At 46.9% G+C, this 21133-nt stretch overlaps 1 protein-coding gene across 2 annotated transcripts in view; it reads right to left on the bottom strand.

The window, feature by feature from the left end:
• Nucleotides 1-447: 447 nt before the first annotated feature.
• Nucleotides 448-21133, bottom strand: part of LOC144827978 (peripherin-like) — a 71601-nt gene continuing 50915 nt past the window's right edge. The window contains exons 6-9 of one of the 2 annotated variants that reach the window (XM_078686129.1): nucleotides 17110-17330; nucleotides 16675-16724; nucleotides 12549-12628; nucleotides 448-1999 (exon numbers count right to left, since the gene is read on the bottom strand). In XM_078686129.1, the coding sequence (XP_078542255.1) occupies nucleotides 1952-1999; nucleotides 12549-12628; nucleotides 16675-16724; nucleotides 17110-17330 (399 nt within the window). In that variant the 3' untranslated portion in view covers nucleotides 448-1951. The remainder of the gene's footprint in view (nucleotides 2000-12548; nucleotides 12629-16674; nucleotides 16725-17109; nucleotides 17331-21133) is intronic. The other variant, XM_078686132.1, reaches the window with a different exon arrangement.

Here is a 21133-nt window from a genome sequence, read left to right as displayed (position 1 = left end):
ACATTTTGCTATCAAAAAGAAATCCGCTAATTTACATATGAATGTTTATTCAATACTGCTACACATAATAAAAACCCAAGAACATAACCCTATTTTGACCTGCCCTGGTGTTGGTCATGAATTGCTTACTTTTCTTTTATTGTCAGACCATGCATATGTCTGTAAATTTGACTTTTGGTCCTGAACATCTGTTTTGCATTTTGAACCTTTGTCCTGCAATTTAACAGTCACTGTCCAGAATTTGCCTCCATACCAGGTGGTCACACTACGTTTTGTACATACACAGTCACTGTGGTACGCATGCGCAAATACAGACTGTGTCCAGGTTGTGCACCATGCCTTAGACACATACATACACTGCCAAGCTGATGCACAACTACACATATCTGCCAAAACACAGGCACTGCTTCAACACACTCACATATTTGCCCACATACAAGTCAGGTCTCAGGTTAGTCAGTATGAACTTTATTTGCTGGTTAAGCAGACACATGGCACAATAACATTGCAGCGGGGTATAGAGGAGCACCAGAATCCTCCTTTGCTCCAGGCATTCAGAAGCAACATAGTAACCCTAGTGGCATTTATAATGCCCAGAGCACAGAACTCTGCCTACTCATGGAGGGAAGGACACTTGGCTAAGAGAGAATGAGAGATGCCGGAGGCCTACAAAGAAAATCCTACAAGAAGAAAGTGGAACTGGGTACGAGGCTCAGACACCATTGGAGGTGTTGGAGTAGAGTTCCCAGGGTAATACCCATTTGGGTGAGTGAGAGCAGGTTTCCTAGCCGGAGGCTCAATTTGGTGATTGGCAGTAGGAGCTTCGGGGGGATCTTTCATTGGGTGAATGGGATAAGGGGTGATGTTCTGCACTTTCATTGGATCGGCTAGAGAAGGGTTCCCCAGCAATAATTTACATGGATCAAGGGGACTAGAGGTGCCTGGCTTGGTTCAAGAGCAGTAGTGTGACAAAGTCAAGAGCACTGCTTAATTTGAGCTGCTGGTTTCCAGTGCTCAACACCGGCACTTAATTGTCAACACCGGCGCTTGTGACTGTCTGCCACAAGGTGGCGCTGTCTGAGATGACCACAACAACAGTCAATTATTAATTCAATATACTAAAAAAATATTATTACCTGCCACCTAAGCCATTCTTATAGTTTTGTGGGCCTGAAATAATCTGCATGGTCACACTGGTAGGAGTGTGGTGGATAGCAGTTGTGTTGTTACTATCACTGGCAGCATGGCAGGGGTAATGTGTGGCACAAGCTACAGTGGTCTCCTGATGAGAACCCTGGCAATTATTTATTTACAAACTAAGCACTGGCCAAGAGAGCTTCTCATTAGATGGGAAGATATTAAAGAACATAGATGACCCTTCCTTTGGATGAGAGGTGTTCTTAGACTATGTTTCCACCTAGTGAGCCAGAGTTTGGGGCCCTAAGATGAGCATCAGTTATGGTGAATGGGAATGTGGGAAATGAATGTTTCAGGCTGAACATCTACTGGATTGCGGATACATAGTTTTCTAGGCTTAGACACTAGGGGGGTGACTGAAATAAGGGGGTTGATGATACAAACACCATAGGATGAGACCCAGTAGAGCGTTCCAGCCCGTGCTCTCACTGAGTGAGAGTGGGGCCATCCTTTATGTTCTAGTTCTATGTTGAGCATTCAGCTAGAGTCCCTCACATTTTAAATGCAGGCAATTATCTCACTGCAAAGAATCCCTTTACTGCTTCACACTCCCCCAATGCAGGCCAATCAGGCCTTTTAAGAAGTGTTCTTTGAGGGCCAGGGGAGGTCCATGATGGGAGTAGGGGTGAGTTTCTCAGTGTGATCAATGAGTTCTCTGCAGTGAATATGCCCTGGGATGTTGTTGGCTTAATTTAGTTGTTCTCTTTGGGATTTCCAGCTGCCGTGATTCAAATTCCTGTCCTTTGGATGAAGGTTACTTATCCGCCTCGGCTGTCTTCTCCTTCCTGGACTCAGTTACCACCTAAAAAAAAACAAAGAGAGAAGTTTGGAGGTTTGGCACGAGTGCAATATCAGAAAGGGAAAGCTGCATTCCTGAAACACTAGCCTAGCAGCATGATGTATTTTGTAGGTACATAAACTTTACATATTCCCACCTTCTAGAGTCTGAATCCAAAATATATTCTAAATATTTGAAAAGTACCCATATGGGAGTTAATTTAGGGCATTTTTTGTAATGGTACATGCATCTTATGGAGTCTGTCAGAACCATCATGTGAGATCATCACAAACTGTACTGTCCTTGTAAGGAGGCTGGGTGTGCTGCATATAATTCTTTATCTTATGTCAAACTGCAAGACTGGTGCTACAACTATGAAACTTTGTTGAGCCCTAGGTTGTGAGACAACTCTCTGGGATAGAACAGCATCTTGCCTGCCCTGCTTTTGTCTTGTGCATGTCTCTCTTTTTTTTTTTTTTATAAATCTTTTTATTGAAACATACATCAGCAATGCAGTACAGTGCAGGAGGGTTATGCAGGTTACACATTACAGTACGCTTGGGTGGATGGATACATTGATTACATCATAGAGAGCAACATCATCCCGGATTCCTGGAAGCATACCCGACTAGTCCCTATCCTTAAAAAGGCCAATGCTGACCCTAATGAACCAGCCAACTACAGGCCTATTTCTTTATTGCCTGCTCCAGCCAAGGTACTTGAAAAACTAGTACAACAGCAATTGGCGAGCTTCTTTGAAGCCCACGGGTCTTTTCACGATACACAACACGGGTTCAGGCCCGGATATAGTACCGAGTCGGCCCTGATCGAAATGGCCGACTCCGTCCGATGGAAGTTGGACGGTGGTGCGAGAGCGGTGTTGGTGCTGTTTGACTTGTCGGCAGCTTTCGACACCGTCTCCCACCCCGTCCTACTTGATCGCCTCCATTCCAAGGGTATTCAAGGCAAGGCCTTGGAGTGGCTGTCTTCATTTCTAGCCAACCGGACTCAGGCAGTGTTCACCCCTCCCTTTACCTCAGACAGCCTCCCACTTAAGTGGGGAGTCCCTCAGGGCTCCGCCTTAAGTCCTCTTTTGTTCAAGGTTTACTTTTCCCCCCTGGCAGAGCTGATTGTCCAGTCTGGAATTAAAGTGACCACATATGCTGATGACATTCAGCTCCTATTTTCCTATGATAAGCCATCCGAGTCTACTTTTGACCTACTAAAAGACTGTCTCCGTAACATTACCCGTTGGATGGACAACAATTGTCTCCGACTTAATGCGGGAAAGACTGAGGTCCTCTTTTTCCACGGGCCGTCCCCACTAGACTCAAACCTGTGGTGGCCACTCGACCTGAGTTCACCCCCCTCCCCCAAGGAAACAGTAAAAAACCTAGGGGTTAGATGGGATTCTAGCCTTTCTTTCCACAATCAAGTACAGACAGTCTCCGCTGCCTGTTTCTCCAAGATAAGGATGATCAGAAAATGTATCAACTTCCTCCCTAGCTATACCAGGAAAACCATTGTCCAGGCACTTATAACTTCTCATTTAGACTACGCCAACGGCCTGTACACTGGACTCTCCTTAGGCCTTTGTCATCGGCTGCAGATGGTCCAAAATGCTGCAGTCCGACTGGTCTGCGGCTCCTCTCTCAGAGAACATATCACGCCACATCGACGAAGGCTTCACTGGCTCCCAGTACAAAAAAGGGCCGAATTTAAAGCCCTCACACTGGTGCACCGGGCAATTAAGGGGAAAGGCTCTGCACACATCTCTTTTTGCCTTCGCCCCTATAGAAACGCCAGATCTTTGCGATCCAGCTCAAAAAATCTCCTCACTACCCCGAGATTTAAAAAGGCACGCTCCGGTGGGAAAACCTTTCAAGTATGCGCCTCCTCCCTCTGGAACAAACTCCCTCTTTCCATCAGGATGATTCATGAAGAACTTCCATTTCGTAGAGCACTGAAAACTTTCCTCTTCTGTTAATAAAACATTCCCCTCAGAATTTCTCAGCACGCACGAAGGAACGCCGGGACACCCCGTTGGGGTAGCTGCGCGCTATACAAAATACACTAAATAAATAAATAATAAATCATGGGGTTATAGGGTCATCATGTTCAACACTTCAAGGCGGTACACAGAGTTCCCCTCTATATACACTCCAAGGAGTCCAGATACGGTTTCCTAGGCACCCCCTTGCCAAATAGACAGTTTTTTCTCTGAACATACACCAATCAAGGTTCTGCTCCCAGGCCTCCAGAGGGGGCAGTTGTGCTGCCCCCCCCACAATTGAGCGGTGTTTTGTTTGGCCAACATGAACCCCAGTGTGACCCATTGTGTCTGAGGAGTGTTTAAATCTGTGGGCTACCAAATGTTTAAAAGACATCGTCTCGCCTCTGGGCGAAGAGAGACGCGCAGCACCTCACTCATTGTATCATGGATCTGGTGCCAGTAAGGGCTAATATGTGTGCATTCCCAGATGGTGTGCATAAATGTTCCGGTGAGTCCGCAACCTCTCTTGCATACACCTTTGTCGGACCATTCCATATGTACTAGCCGAGGCCCAGTTATGTTGATCCTGTGGAGGATTTTAAGCTGAACCAGTCTCAGTCGTGCCGGAATAGCCACCTCTTTAGGGGAGGATACTGCAGTTTGCCAATCATCATCATCTAGTTCTATCAAAATCCTGTGTCCACTTATCCCGCAGTATCTTTAGAGGGTCTGCCATGTGGTTGATTAATTTCTTGTATATCAATGAGATTGTTTAGTCGGGGAGGTGACTGTCTAGAATTCTATCTTCCAAGGGAGAGGCCTCCGGGGGATCGGAACCCCTAGGTAGCAGTGATTGGAGTGAGTGTGAGACCTGGGCAAAACTAAAGTACTCGGTGCCTGCGAGCTCATATTCACTCTGAAGGGTACTGAAGGACTTGACTCCCTTTCCTCCCCAGATATCCTTGATAGCCGAGATACCAATTAGGTCCATAGCATAGCCCGGGTCATCCACACGACCATATATACAGTGATTAATGGCCGCCAGTTGAGAGGCCCAATAATATTTCTTAATATCTGGGAGGCTAATGCCTCCGTCATACCAGTTTAGCGTTTGTTTGTTGAGGGCAATTCGGGGTCTACCATCCCACAATAAGTTCCTCTGTAGGCCTTCGATTTTCTTAAAATAGTGGGCCGGAACTAGATCTAAGGTGTTTTGAAGGGCATAGAGGAATCGTGGTAAGGCCATCATTTTGAATAGGGCGGCCCTGCCCAGGGGCGAAATAGGGAGCGTCTTCCAGTTAGCAATGACACTTTTGAGTCTCCGAAGAGGGGGAAGAAGATTCTGGGCATAACGGACTGAGGGATCAAGTGAGATAAAAATTCCCATATATTTAAATCCGGCGTGTTGATTTGTATTGAATAGTCCCGGGGTGGAACAGGGGGGTCCCCGCTAAGTACAAATAGTAGGGACTTTCCCCAATTGATGGAGAGGCCAGAGAATCTGCAGAAGATTCCGATGATGTCTAGTACTACCGTCAGCGATTTCTTAGGAGAGGCCAAATAAAGTAGACTGTCGTCTGCGTACAAAGATATGCAGTCCTCCCATCCAGGGGACCATCGAAGCCCCCTTATCATCGGATCCTAATGGATCCAAGCAGCAAAGGGTTCTAAGGCCAAGTAGAAAAGGACGGTGGAAAATGGGCAACCCTGACGAGTTCCCCGACTAAGCGAAAAAGTGGCCGAAACTTTGTTGTTTACCACCACTTGAGCTAGTGGATCGGAGTACAAAAGACGCAACCAGTGAATATAGTTCGGGCCAAACCCTAACTTCGCCAAGACTGCCCATAAATAGGGCCACTCAATTGTATCGAAAGCCATGGTCGCGTCTAGCGGCACAACCACAGCTAGTTCTCGAAGGATGTGGGCTCTAGCCACCACCCCATGAACTCTGCGCAAGTTGAGGGCAGTATTTCTATGGGGCATAAAATCAGACTGATCCAGATGCACTAGGCCACTGATCACCTTCACCAGGCGGTTAGCTAATAGTTTGGCTAATATCTTAGGTTCTGCATTTAGGAGAGAGATGGGCCTATACGAGGCACAGTCTGTTTTAGCCTACCCTTCCTTATGGATTGTGACAATGGTAGCTATTCCCTGCTCCCGGGTTTAGCATTCCAGCTTCCCTAGCCTCTTCAAACATGACTTTCAGATAGGGCGCAAGTTTATCCGGCTTAAGTTTGTTAAGTTCAATGGGGAGTCCATTTGGGCCCAGAGCCTTCCCGGAATTTAAAGAGAGCGGATCGCTTGTGCAATCTCGTCGGCCGTGAGAGGGCTGTCCATGAAGTCCCGATCATCCGGGGAAAAAAAAGTGCGCCCCTAATCAGTAACAGTCCAGTTTGTTAGTTTGGACCGGCTTCGTCCCCCGGGATCCAGCACCCTTGACACTCTCCATATTGATGCCCAAGGTAATCTGTCAGTCAGAGTAGGGCACCTAGTGTGGGCCGGAGTGCCACCTTCCACAGTGCGTAACAGCTACACCAGCCGGGTAGTACCTCAAAAGCGATGTGCAGGCCCTAGAGTTTCTCGCACTGTCTGTTTTCCCCTGGGGGGGATGGGTCCCCAGAATTCAATGTCTGGCAGCTGCAATAGCCCAGGGGGGCAAGACCGCCAATGGAATCACAGGCTCCAGGGACAGCAGTCGCTGCACACCCAGTAGTGTGCTGACCCCCGGGGCACCCATCTCGGCTCCTTTCACCTGGGGTGGGCTGAATGTCAGTGAAAGCACAGGGGGAGCACTATGATAAAAGGACACAAGGCCAAGTCCAAGACAGCACACTGCTTTCAGCCCTCGGGGGGGGGGGGGCTTTCCAGTACCTCAATGGAACAGTAATGTCCACGCAGGGTCACTGAGAAGGCTGATGGTGCGGGGGACGTGACTCCAACGGTGCAATCAGTGGGGGGCACAATAGTTAAATGCGTATCGCCGCCATTAGCCAGCTGGCGGCAAATGCACGCTGTGTTGGCCACCAGAGCAGCCCCCCACAGCCTCGCCGGGAGTGTCACGCAGTCCATAACTCACCGCTGCGGCCGCCGCGGGTATCGGGCACCCAGCTGCTGAATGTTGAGGAGAGTCGCGGCAGCACCTGTGGGCTCGCGGTGCCCCCACACGTTGCGGCCAGACCGGCCGGGTCTCCTCGCCGGCGCTCTCCTGCGGTGCTATGCGTGGGAGCTTGTAGCCAGGCGTCCAGTCACCGCCGCCACCACGGGCGAACAACACCTTCGTATCGCTCCGGTACTGGGCTGCGGCATCCCAGATTGATCGCGGTGCCACTGCAGAGAGAGGCCGGATGGGTCAGGCCTCACCTCCGGCGTCTGGGGTACTGTGGGCCCCGGCTTCCGTGGTCTCTGTAGGCCTCGGTGCGTAGGGGAAGATATCTCCCTCGTCAAATCTGTGCGGCGGTTCCGGGATGGCAGGCCAGGAACTGCTACTAGTCCGAACCCTGAAGCAGTCGTCGGGTGATCCGGATATCAATGCAGGATAGTCGCGGGGCTGGGCCGGCCTCTGGAGCTAGTGCACTACACGACCATCTTCGACCCACGCTTGGCCATGCCCCCCCCTACCAACATTCAGAGCACTCACAAACTCGGTGGCTATGCCCCCTTGGCGGGGAGGTGTGTGTGAAACTTAGGAGACCTATTCCCAAATGAAGAACTAAAATCCTTAAAAGCCGCCCAGGATAGATTTAATTTGGGAATGGTGCACTTCCTCCAACATGCCAGCAACACGGCTATCACTAGGGATATATGGACCCAATTCCCAGTGGCCCAACCTCTTCACACACCTTTCAGGGTCTGCCGGAACTGGGGGGAGGGTGACACCTGGCCACACAATTGTAAGTAATTTGTAGGTACATCTTTATTATGCGTGATTAATTAAAACCATTGCAATGACATTTCACAGTTTGAGACTAAAAATAGCAATCTGAATGTGCAAAATAAGCAGAAAGAACTTTAAAAAGTGAATTCAGCATACATAATGTTGAGATCGCACCAGTCCTTCCATTGCTGTTTTATATAGTTGAGGCAGTGACATGTGATTCAGTAATGAAACCTTTGCTGGTCTACTAACAATATTAAAAACTGAGTTTCTCTTCTCAGTGCGCACCAAGTATAAAACACAGTATGTCTTCATGAAAGTCTGCACAGTGTAGTATAGAAATGTGTATGTCCATCCATCCAGTTGTGTTCGGCTAGCAGCTTCCATGCTTGTCAGCAGATTCTCTGCCAGCACCTCTGGTAGGTTAACAAGGATAAGTGTGGAAATTAAGCGATTATCTAAAATTTTTAATAAAATAATCTTGCCTATGATAGCTAATCTAGTACCTTTTCACTACCGCAGATCTTGATGGCAGGAGGTAGAGGAGAGAACTAGGTCACCTTTCTGATCAGACACACCGCTCTGTTGTGGGAACGCACTGTGAAGATGATCCTGAAAAAGGCTCACTTTGCCAGGAAGTTTGTACTCTGGGACCTACCGACATTCAGAGCACTCACACACTCGGTGGCTATGCCCCCTTGACGGGGAGGTTGGTGTGAAACCTTAGGAGACCGATTCCCCAAGGAAGAATTCCTATCCTTTGAAGCTGCCCAGGATAGTTTTAATTTGGGAATGGGGCACTTCCTCCAACATGCCAGCCTCATGGCGTTCACTAGGGATATATGGACCTCCTTCCCAGCGGCCCGAACTCTTCACACACCTCTCAAGCTGTGCTGGAACTGAGGGAGGGTGACGCCTGGTCAAGCAATTGTACAAGGCCATGTCCGCGGGCAGACCACCTGCATTGCCCACCTCTAGAGCGGCTTTGGAAGGAGAGCTTGGGTTACAAATTGAGGATGCATAGTGGGCAAGAATGTGTCGCCTGGTGCAGTCTGTCTCCAGCAATGCTAGATTCAAGCCCACGCTCACTTTCAATTTCTGCATTGTACCTACATAACACCTGTCATTCTACACAGAATAGACCTTTCAAAATCCTAGCACTGTCCCCCTTGTCACCATCTGGATGCCTTTTTCTTACATCTTGCTTGGCACTGCCTGACGGTCTACGTCTTCTGGATGAGGGTGGTCAAGAGGGTGACGGTGGAGGTGACAAGTCTCAGTCCGGCGGACCAGTCACGTGTCTTTTGGGGGACATTCGTCGTTAGTTAAAAATATGTTTTTTAAATTCCTACATTTACTCCCTGTTCTTGTCAAATGGCTTATTACGAATACCGAGTTGGGTACAACAGGCCTCAACTTGGGGCGCTGGGAGGGCAAAGTGAGCATTAGCTAAGATTTGAGATTGAAAAAGTGCAGACGTGGTGAAAAACTGAGTGTGGATCTGAAAGTTTGGGATGGACTGCTGGCTACCTTCCTGGACTCCTCAGGTTCCCAGAAGACCTCCGTGGATGAGGGAGATGTTTCTTCATTGTCGACGGATGATTAGACGCAATAGGATTTTTTCCCCTGCTTCCTGTGAACCCATGATACCCCCTCACCATGTGCCCCTTGCATGTTGACACCAGATGCTGGGTGTTATTCTATGCCATTTGAATCCTCACAGATTATGATGCCGACTTTGTATTGTATCTTCCTGTGATTATCTGCTTGATGGCAACTATTTGCTTTAGTTTTGTTTCTGTTTTCTGCTGATCTTGACGGCACCCAATAAAGATTTTTTAAGGTCTTTTGGCATCAGGTGAAGGCTGTCAGATGGCTCTCAGATGACGTCTTGGACAGCAGAAGAACAATCCAAGAAAGGCACAGCCAGTGTTGCCTTTCCAGTTCACGGTTGCTGTACCAAATCTTCTTCAACTTTCGAAAAAATTATTCTTTGAAGATGCTGATCCCAGGATGAAACAAGATATCTGAAGATGGCGCCAAATCAAACGACATGACTTTTTCGGGCGATGGCATTAGTCTGACTACAGAACGCCCTCCAGTCAACACCCAGTTTGTTATTTTTCTAACTTTTGGACCCCTTTACAGACTCTTGCTCTAGGTGTTAGAAGTGTTCAAAACACAACGCCATCTTCGCCGACGTCCAAACCTTAAGGATGTGGCAAGAATGGTTATCCTTCCTCAGAGGAGCTGACAACGTTGCACTTCACACCTCTCCCGGGAAGCTTTGGAAATCCCTTGACGCCTTTTCCTTCTCATATGACCCACCGTGAAAATGGACTCACACTTTCCACAAGGTAATGCTTACCGATCGCAATATCAACTGTGCTACACTTGTAATGTATTGTATAATGTATTCTATTGTTACTATGGTGCAATGGTACTTACGGATGTATGACATTACAATGCATGCTTTTACATCGCATGCCTTTACAACGCGGTTTTTACAACGCAAACCTTTACAACGCATAGCGCTTTGGGGTGCTGGATAGTGAATAGTTTAATTTACTATTCCAACTCCAGTCCCCGTGGATAGTAGGGAAGGTGTTGGATAGTAAATTAAACGTATTCCCTATCCTAGAGCGCCCCCCAGCGCAATGCGTTGTAATGGTTTGCGTTGTAAAAGTTGCGTCGTAAAGGCACTGCATGGTAAAAGTTGCATTGTAAAGGATGTTTCCCGTACTTACACGACACCCCTGTACTGTATCATATTTTACACTATTATTCGTCTGTAACTGTGCTTGTTTGACCACCTGTATGTCTTAACAGCGTCACTGCGACTCCCATGGTAAGGCACTTGAGTAATCTGAAATTTTGTTTGTTTCTTTCTATTTCTACTTACTTTGCATTTCTTATTGTTTTTCTTATTCATTGTGTTTTCTTGTTGTCTATATTATTATCATTGTGTTTATTACGTATTTGTTCATTTTTTGAAAACCTCAATAAAAATGACTTGAAATAAAAAAGAAGTGTTCAAAACATGTGGATCCATGTGGATAAATCTTTCCTTTGCTCCAATCCACCTGCAATATTCAGTTATAGAATGATCACCTATCCTGGGGATTTTGGGTGCCTTAGAGCTTGGGGGCTCTTCATGCTCCAAATTCTGGAGTCTGGCAAAGAAACCAGCCCAAAGTACATTGGCAACACTCCCAATGTTTCAGGGATCCTTTACAGGAAGTTGTTGGCAGTGTCTCCCCTTCCATCCAACATGATTGGTTCTTGTCAATGACATGGAGTTCATCTTCCTGTCTGGGCTTCTCAGAACCCCCTTTACTTGACATGTGTAGACTCTGTGGTGGACACATTTGACTGGAAGGTTTACAAAAGACCTTCCAAGAAATACCCTATAACTTCCAGCCTCAATGTGTTGCAACTTTCACCAGCCTGCACTTCTACTCTTGCTACAGGACCTAAAACTACATGTTGGTACATCTTTGTCTCACCTCTGCCACCGGCCCCTGAAGCGGCCCAGTACAGAATGCTCCCAACTCATCTCAGCCTGGGCCATTATAACCATCCTTGCTAGTGTATCTTTGATGCTCTAGTTTCCATGCAGACACTAAACCCTTTAAGTTATTAAAAGCAATCTCACCTCAGACCACATTTCTCTGAAACCATCTATGGAACTGTGCCCCTACTTCACCTATGCCCTTGGGCCCTAAACCACTTCTTTGTAGCATACCTTGCATCGCAATTCTGCCTCAGGTGCCAATGCCCTTCATTTTTAGTATATCCTGACCACGCCACTGCCCACAGACCCTAAACACTGAAACCCTCCATGTTAGTGAATCCTGCCCCACACCTCTGCCCTGACCCTCCATGTTAGTATGGACTTATCTAACCTTTGAAAACAGGCACTAAAACCTTGTATGCGATTATGTCAGTGTCTCATCTCTGCCCCCCAAGTTCTACATTTCTATATGATAGCATACCCCATGCCCCCAGGTCCTAATCCCCTCCATGTTAGCATATTATTATTTCACCCCAACCCTCGGGCCCTGAACCCCCTCAACGTTAGTATGTGCTAATCTGACCTCTGCCCCAGGCTCTAAAACCCTCCATGCCAGGGCACCCTGCCACTCATCTCTTGTCCCAGGCCCAAAGTCCTTCGTGTTCAGAGCGCTCACATTTTGAGAACTCTTAGAATACTTGGTGGCATCACATAAATTGATGACGCAGACCTTAACATGAAGGACTTCATGAGAAGTGATCAGTGAAATAATACAAAAAAGCAAAATAAATGTAAAATGAATAAAACAACACCAACACTCGTGGTTTGCTGTACAAGCGGAGCAGCACTCCGATGTCTTCAAATCAGTTCCTCATATTACATGCAGAGGCCTGTAGGAAGATTCCGCTGAGTTTGAGGTTGCTTCATGAGGTCTTTATAACTCCCTGGAGCTGCTCTACACGCAGCACATCTCTGAACAAAGTTGCATTTAAAGTTCACCTGCTAGTCCTTCTCACCAGGTGTGGCATTTAGCCTGTTATGGCGTGAGAGATCAAGCCAAGCTCCAAATGTGTGAGTCTCACCCGCAATGAGTGAAACTTAGTGGTCTCTGCCCCAGCTCTACGCCCAGCCCTGATTAGCTCTACGGCCAGCCTTGAGTTGGTGCCATGTTTGTATGGGCCTTTCTCACCTCTCCATCTCGAGTCTCAATGGTTTTAATTAGAACTGTCTTCCGACTCGGGCCATCGGAGCTGTGATCGACGTCTGGAGCTAAAAAAAATTCAAAGAAGAGGAAAACGGTAGGGAGGACAAGAAGGATGAGATGGGAGGACAGGAGAAGAAAACACAGGAAAAAAGTGGGGTAGAAAAGGCAAAATGAGTGTAGGAACGTTAAAAAGCAGTTCGTTTAATAACAACGACCTATATTTCCTTTCTAGCCCTCCCCTCCATGAGTCTCCCCTATACCACAACACCACTTCCCTTACTAGATACACAGTAGAGGTTACGGGTGGAATGGGGATGCTTGGAGATCTCCCAGGGCCTCCTAAAGGCGAGTGCGGCTGGGGCAGAGTCAGTCACATGTCAGGCAGTGACCTGCATGCTGTGACTGTCTCTACCCAAGTCCTACTATCCTTTTGAGGCGTTGCTCTAATGTGGGCCTGGGATGCTTTCCTAAGGGCCAGTCCACCCCTGCGAAAGACATACAATCAGAGCATTGCTCCCCTGGGAGCAGCCAGGAGCATTCCTAAGCCTCACTGAGTCCCTGCACAGTCACAGGGGCACCCACTCTTGGACACTGTTTAGCCCATTCCCGAGTGCAGCCTTGTTGTGACTAGCAGGGGTACAGCGAGCACTTAGGACTGTTCAGGCTCCCAAGCGTAACCTTGCCTCAACTAACTACAATTTGACCCATTGCAGGACTTCTCCATGCTTTGAGAGAACTAAACCTCCACCAACCTCGGTATTCATAAACTGGGGCTCATTGGAAAGGATGCTAGGGGTATTGGCTCTATGGTTAAGAATGGCAACATTTGAGGTCCTATGGATCTTGCGATATGGTCTATTGTTGATAAAGAAGCACATTTTTATCATTTAAATATTGGAATGTCCCAGATTAGGTACATTAGCTGATGATTTTCATTATTTTCTCTAAATATTTGGATATGTTAAAGTCATTTTGTCTGATGATTCTATGTATATATTGTGATTTATGTTATGAACTGATGTATACTACCCTTATGTGGTCAATAAAAAAAAGGAAAGGTTGTAGGTGGAAATGCCAGCTACTTCCTGTGACAGGGTCTGAGAGGCACCTTGCATGCACAGTCCATAGTCCATGCTTCACCCAATGCCTTATGAGCACCTGAGAACCATCTGGTGTCTCAGAACAGGAATCCTGGAGGCAGAAGAAGTCATAGATCCTCTAGAGCAGTACAGAGCCCGAAGACGCTACTAGAAATTAGGGATGGCAATGGGACCCCTGGAGATGATCACATACTAAGCACGCCCTCATTGGTGCATTTATAAGATCTTTTGTGGTTTTGGGACCCATTGGAGGTGCAGCCACTGTTACTTGGTCTACAGACTACATACAGTAGGCGTCATGCAATGGGTTGTTTCTCCTGGTCTCTCCTGGCACACTCACCAGTGCCTCCCTCTTTATCGTGGTTAAATAAGCGGTCACCTTGTTCACTGTTCAATATGACTGCCTTGTTTTGAAAAACAACAAGACATCTTTCCTGATTTTGAATTTTTCTGCATTCTTCTCTTTGGTGCTATTTTCACATCACAACATTAAATACTGTGGGCCTTATTTACGAGAAAGTAACCCAGCGCAGTGCCACAAGCCATTTGGCTGTGCCGTGCCGCGTTACTTTCAGAGCACAGGGATGCGTCATATTTACAACAATATGATGGATTCCTGTGCTCTCCCCTGCGCTTGCGCACAATTGCCTGCAGGCACTATGGTGCAAGGGTGCCTGTGTTGCGGGGAAGATTGTTTTTGTGCAGGAAGGGATACCTTCCTGCACAAAAACAATCACAGGGCTAGTGTTTTCCGCTTTCTATGCTTGCACAGCACGCATAGAGAGAGGACAAAACGAGGAGAAATAAAAGTATTTCTCCTCGTTGCGCCTCCTAACACCTCCCCTGGGGAGGCATAGGATTCTGGTGCATTTCCAGGTTTACGAAATGCAGTAAATCTGGGAATGCAGCAGAATTGATTGGTGTTACGTGAACAAACACAGCAACACCCATGGAACGCCCCTGTCACACAAAGTGCTGCTTGAAAAGGGAGTGCATTTACAAGGAAACGGAAAGTCACGCAGGGTGGCTTTACATTTCCTTGTAAACATGAAGCACCAAATTGTGCCGCCGATGTGACACAAAAAGTGACACACCGGCGGCGCTAAGGGCTTGTAAATATGCCCCTGTATCTTCTATTCTCAATATTAGACCCATGTGTTGATATTTGTATTCATTATTTATGTTTTGAGGTGTGTTTGATTTATAGAGACAGCTCCTGAAACATTGCACTCTTGCCAAAATATTTAGGAAATATACTTGAGTAGACAAAATGTCAGACGACTTTTGCCTGATTCCAATTCAATCATTTGATATCAATTGACATTAAAGGTCTAAGCCCATCAATGCTTGTATTCCCCTTTCTATAAAGAAATCTCAATTCAGTCAGGAGTGTTGCATCCATAGCATTTTTTGCCTGTGGAGATCTTCATTGGGGGATCATGCAGGGCTGCATAGCGTGTTAAAATTGAGCCTATGTTCTTGAAGGTTTACAGGTGTATTGCAGCCCCCCCTAACTATGAGCACAGAAGATCAGCAAGCACAGGCATCATTTGAGTTATGGCATCTTGGGATCAGTATTTTAAGTGGAAAAGACTTCTGAGGCTTTGGTGCCGAGGTATGCCCTTCTCTTTGAACCAAATAACAACAATCCTAATGGCCTTCAGTGGCCTCCTGCAGAGTCCCATTGCCAATCCACAGAGGCTTGTTGTGTACAGGGCCCTGCATGGAAACCAGCCTTACTATTTATGGCTCAGTTGAAGCTTGGCCGGTGTTCCTGGAGCTCTGTCTTTCAAAGCCTACTACCTCCTTTAAGAATGAAGATGTTTTGCAGACCTGTGAACTAACATTCTTGTATTTTCAATCTGTTTACCAGCACTGTACAAGGACTCCATAAAATACACCTTTACCAAATATTGTAACACTGAACGTGGACTAGTAAACATCCTGCCTTTGACTATTTGGGCATATTCTTATGCTTTCTCTCTACTTTTGAGGGTTTGACCAGATACTTCTGGATGAGACAAATATGTACATAAGTTCAAACTTGTAAAACACTGTCCACCTCAAGCATTTTGTCTAACAGATGGACATGTGTGAGTCTCTTCACAGATCTGAAGGTCCTTTGTTACCCCAGAGATTGCAATACTTAATAGGATCTTACTCCATTTAGTTATTCTTGGATCCTATGCAGAAACGTCGAAGTAAAAGAGCTTATTGTTTTTGAAAGTTGTAAGATCACCTCTTCAATGGAGGGGGATGGTGTGGTAGCAAATGTTTAGTATAACATATACAAACCAAAGCTTTCACTCTTAGGAGACTGAGTCTCAAGGACCGTCTTCAGTATTGCATAATCTGAAGGTGAATTTGTGAAGTGCTCATATTCTAAGACTAAGAGATGATATGGCAATCCAAGGACATTATTAGTGCAAATAGCACCTTCAAAGGTGCTCCTGCAGTCTGACGGGACCCCAAAAGGACGATGGTCATTGGGCGCTTAAAGCACTAGATAACAAGCAAATGTATAAGTGGTGGGATTATGTGCCTGCCTTCCCCTGGATCAGGAAAATGCTTGATTGAGTTCTGGAGAGGTTCCTAGAACTTCTCAACCGAAGAGGAAGAGTTGTCAGGCCATTGATAGGGGCTCTTATGAGCCTTGTAGATGCTCTTAATATTTGTAATGCCTCGACATTCTTGAGGGCCATGCGTGAGGTAGGCAGTTTCAAGAAAGCCAAGGTCAGCCGTACACAATTACGTCTCATTGCTTCGTAGAATATTCTTGCGGTTTATATTAGAGCGCATTCCTATGGGTTACAGTCCACATGCCATTCACAGTGCTGGGGATCCGAGAGCACGCTCACATGTTGGCCGCTTTCCAGGTGCTGCGCAGGACCCTTGGTATGCATTGCAGACATTTGTGCAGGTCACGGCACATCCAAGTGGCAGGCAGGGGATTATAGATCATGCAGGTTAAAGAGTAAAAAGGTTGTTCATTTACCAAAGGGCTGACTCACCAGGGCTCTTGATGCTGATGGAGGCATAGGAGTGCATGGGTACAGTGATCCTAAAAGGAAGGCGAAACTGGAATTAGGGGAGGCAGCAGAATCTGCACACTGTTACTTCATCCTAATCCACTCATGTAGTCACTCACCGCCGCCTTTCCACCCACCTTAAGCAATCGATTCACTGTTTAGGCCCATGTAGCCAAGAGCTCACTCACTATCACTCTTCTACACATCCAAAAGCATCATTGGTTCACCAGTTACACTCCCACCTTGCACGTAATCACTAAGACTCTTCCAGCTACCAAAACCAGCATTAGCTCACCCTCTGACCCCCATCTAGAGATGTGCTCACTCACTGCCACCTTCCACATGTTCAGCACTACCTTTTTACATCACCCCATCAACAATCTATCCCCAATCACCTTTTATATTCAATACACAAACCTGCTCTCCTCGCCTTCCAGGAGCTTGCGGTACGTCGCAATTTCGATGTCCAGGGCCATCTTGACATTGAGCAGGTCCTGGTACTCGCGGAGGTGCCTTGCCATCTCCTCTTTCATGTGCTGGACTTCTTGCTCCTGACGGTTAATGGTGTCCTGGTAGTTGTTGGCCTCTGCATAAAATTGCTCTTCCATCTGCTTCATCTGACGCAAGAGTGCCTCATTCTGAAACAGGAAAGTAAACAGATAATCCCAGGTCGGTGGAATATAGCGCGGAATGAGTCCTAGTGACCGTGCTGACCCTGTTACACAAAAGCTTCCCCCACTAGTGCAAACATGGAAAGAGGGGTCAGGAAGAATTGTGCTTCTGTTCCTCTCTTCCTCTTCCAAGAAGGTTCAGAGGCAATAACTTACATACATCTGCTGCTGAAGCCGAATGTAACTCTTCTCTTCCAATGGCCCCAGATAGGTAGCGCTGATAGTGCTACTGTAGTTATGGTTGAATAAGAGTTTCAACAGGAAGTTAATGTATTGTTTTCCTAATAACTTTGGACTTTGAGGCCATTGGAAGAAACATAAAAAAATTATTCACTTTGGGTCCTTCCTGGCAAGTTGCATGCAGATTCATCAAGCGGAGGTCAAAAAACAGGGCAAGATCCAAAAATGTGAGTTTCAATTTGAATTCTGATAGGGTTGTTTACTTTTCGATACAAAAAAATGGCTAAATAGAATTACACCAAACGTGACGGAAAGTTAGAATCGGACTGCTTTTGTTAATTTGGTGCAAATGCTTTCAGTAGTATTGAGAAATTAGCATTCAAAGAGATGATCAGAGTGGCACGAGGAGGTTAAATTGTAAAGTTATCTTGGCAGTGGGAAAACTATATTTTTCATTTGTCCTTAACTTTAGCACTGTTTGATGGATTGGCATGGAATTTGATAGGTACTCAACATATTTATCTTACTCTTTGCATTTTTTAATTTGTGCAGATTTGCCAAGGGGGACACTTTAAAGAGTGGAGGTCAAAATGTGTTCATTTACTTCAAAAGTTGGCATCATTTTACAAATCCACATGAAATCTGATAGATAATTAACATGTTTCATCTTCTTTGGATGCAAGTTTTGTACAGATTCCCCATGAGAGGAGCAAAGTTGAAAGACGGGCCACAAACAATTTCTTGTGCTCTATAATGAATCTGCATGAAATGTGGCAGGCTCCAAGCATTTAGCACAGTGCAGGAATCTCAGGTTTGATGCAGATATGGAAAGGGGTGCAACGTTAAAAGGGGTTGCGTACATTCCTTGAATTGTTAAGAAATTTGGTACAGTTTTGTAGATCTGCATAGCACGTGACTCAAACTAACCATGTTTAGCTTACTATTTTAAGTTCCAGGCAAACCCACCCACCAATGAGAGGGTGGGAAGGGGTGTAAGATTTACACACCACTACAGAAAGAAACCTTGAGGGGAATTATATCAAACTTGGAATGAATCTCAAATCTTATTCAGGGAAGTGTTGGGACTTGGTTTGAAGTAAATTCATTTATTAGTTTTCAAGACATTACCATAACAATAATGTGTCAGCGACTTGAAAGGGCCATCAATTAGATATAGCTGGAACATAAGTGTGTTAACAGGCCACAGTCAGACTTTTTGTGGACCTACACATTTAAAAAAAAAAGGTCCCATGTGACAAAGAAAGGTTTAACTCGTGTTATTAATTTCGAATCTACAGTACCAAAGTTTGGCCCCAAACCCATTAAATAGGGTACAGGAATAAAATACCCTGTCAGGCTATAGACCAGGCCTTATGGCCAACTCGTGCTCTCCGTGTTTGAAGGTCATGTGCATCAGGGTTGGCATTCTGCGGCACACTAGCAAATTATTAACACTCCCTCCTACAGCTGGAAGTGTGCCCCTTGATGATGGATTCGTACAAAAATCCTTGACATGGCACCCAAGATATTTATTTATACAGTTTTATATAGCGCGACCATGATCCCAAAGGATATCAGAGCGCTTTACAATAAAATGTTACTTACCTTATAAGCATCTGATGGTGGCATGTAGTATTGGCAAATAAATGTGTTTTTGGCACCTGCTCCCTTTTCCCCCATTGTCAGTGTAGAGTGCCACCTGGCCTCTACCTACGCAAAGTGTATACACCCTCCGTAGAGGGCGGGTATGGCCGGTAGGGATAAATAAAAGGGTAGTGGACCACTTGAGGCCACACCCATATAGTGGAAGTGTTGGTGTCTGTGTGCAGTTGTTTTGATCAGCCTGCCCAAGACCTTGCGATTAGGCCCCAGGCCCTTTACACAGGCAACAAGGGACTCCCGGATCCCACAACAGCACGCTGTGGTGTCACCTGTCCAGCTGTGTACCCTCAGGCTCGCCCGCCTCCTGAACCTCTTCCCTGGTGCTCTACGCAGGATCCTTCTTTTGCCCCAATGGGCAGATCAGCTCTGGTGGGAGTGCAGCTGCACCTCTGTGAAGTTGGTTGGCACAGCCCCCTCATCGCAGCCTCAGCGAGTACAGCAGGTGGAGGCCGTGCCCCTCCCTGCTCCTCCCAGCAATGGACATACCACCCGCATGCCGCTAAGAGACTCCTCAGTAAAATAGCTGCTGAGCCTGACTACTCTGCCCCAAACTAGTGGCCACCTGAAGCAGCCTGAGCATCAGTAGGCCATGCACCCATCGCCACCTGGTGGCCATCAACAGGTGGTGCACCTGTTGCAGACATGGCTGCAGATCCACCCGCAGGCCCTGTGTGCACAATCCAGCGCCATCCTTGCCCACCCTCGCAGAGAGCCAGAAGACATATCCATTTCCCAGAGCTGACAGCACTGGTGACTGCCATGGTGGACAAGCAACAACCAGCAAGCAGGAGCAGCAGGTTCTTTGGCTCTGATAGGACACATAATCAATGGGGGGAATGGATCACTTGAACCTGTAATACCAGGGTCAGGTGTGGTAACCAACTGTAAAAACCCTCATTCACGTACAGGAGTGGTATAGCGGTATATCTTGGTTCTCCGCTTCCCATTGATTATTTACCTTAGACAGGAAGCCGAATGGATCACAGCTTCTTCCTCCCTCCTCTTGGTTATTTGATTCTGGTAAGACACAGCCCCCACACATCCTTACCAAAGCTCTAGACATCCAGTGCCCTGGCGGGCCTGGCCACAGCCAGGCCCAGGTGGCACATGTGGACTTCCTGTCTGAACAACTATTTATTTCCAAGTCATACGAGGAGCGGATGGCATGGTGAAGAGGTCTCTCCACCTGCACTTTGGGAAGGACACTGCTTGCCACAGGCATGTAGGACAACTATGAAGCATCACTGAAGGCCCCTGACGAATACTTCAACCCGCAGTAAAACTATGACTTTGAGTCATTCAAACTGTGTCAGGCTAGCCAGATTGAGGGCGGAGAACATTGACACTTTTCACGCCTAGCTGCAGCATCTCACCAGCACATGCATGAATGATGACCAGCCCAAGGAAGTGCGGGCCCAGCTGATACAGGGCTGCAGGTCTGCCAACCTCTGATGACTTATCCTGATCCAACCCGGCATCTCGCTCGACCCCATCCTGGTCATGGCCCAGTCGTACAAGCTCTTAACAGCCAGGTGGGGTAGCTTGTGCTCACCCTCAACAGACCACCTGATGCTTCAGGCACCTCTGATACCGGGCAAGAGGGTCAAGATGGAGAGAGTTGATGCCATCTTCAGAAGACGTGGTAGATAACAGTCTACAATAGCACCAACCTTGGTGCCACCGAGATGCAGCAATTGTGGAATTGAGCAACATCAAGGAGAAGACTGCCCAGCGAAAGGCAAGACATACGCCAAATGCAGAAAAGCTAACCACTTTGAAAGTGTCTGCAGGAGCGAGGAACAAAAGCGAAGGCCCCTGGTGAGATGCAGGCAAGCAGCCCCTCTGAAACACCTCAAGCTGGATGACAGCTCATCACAGGGGAGCAGAACAGGATCCCACTCTGTTAAGGGAACCCCAGAGAGTGAAGA

The sequence above is a fragment of the Lissotriton helveticus genome, chromosome 1_1, assembly GCF_964261635.1.
Source record: "Lissotriton helveticus chromosome 1_1, aLisHel1.1, whole genome shotgun sequence".
NCBI lineage: Eukaryota > Metazoa > Chordata > Amphibia > Caudata > Salamandridae > Lissotriton > Lissotriton helveticus.
The sequence above is the reverse complement of the archived record's forward strand: the minus strand, read 5'-3'. Positions and strand labels throughout refer to the sequence as shown.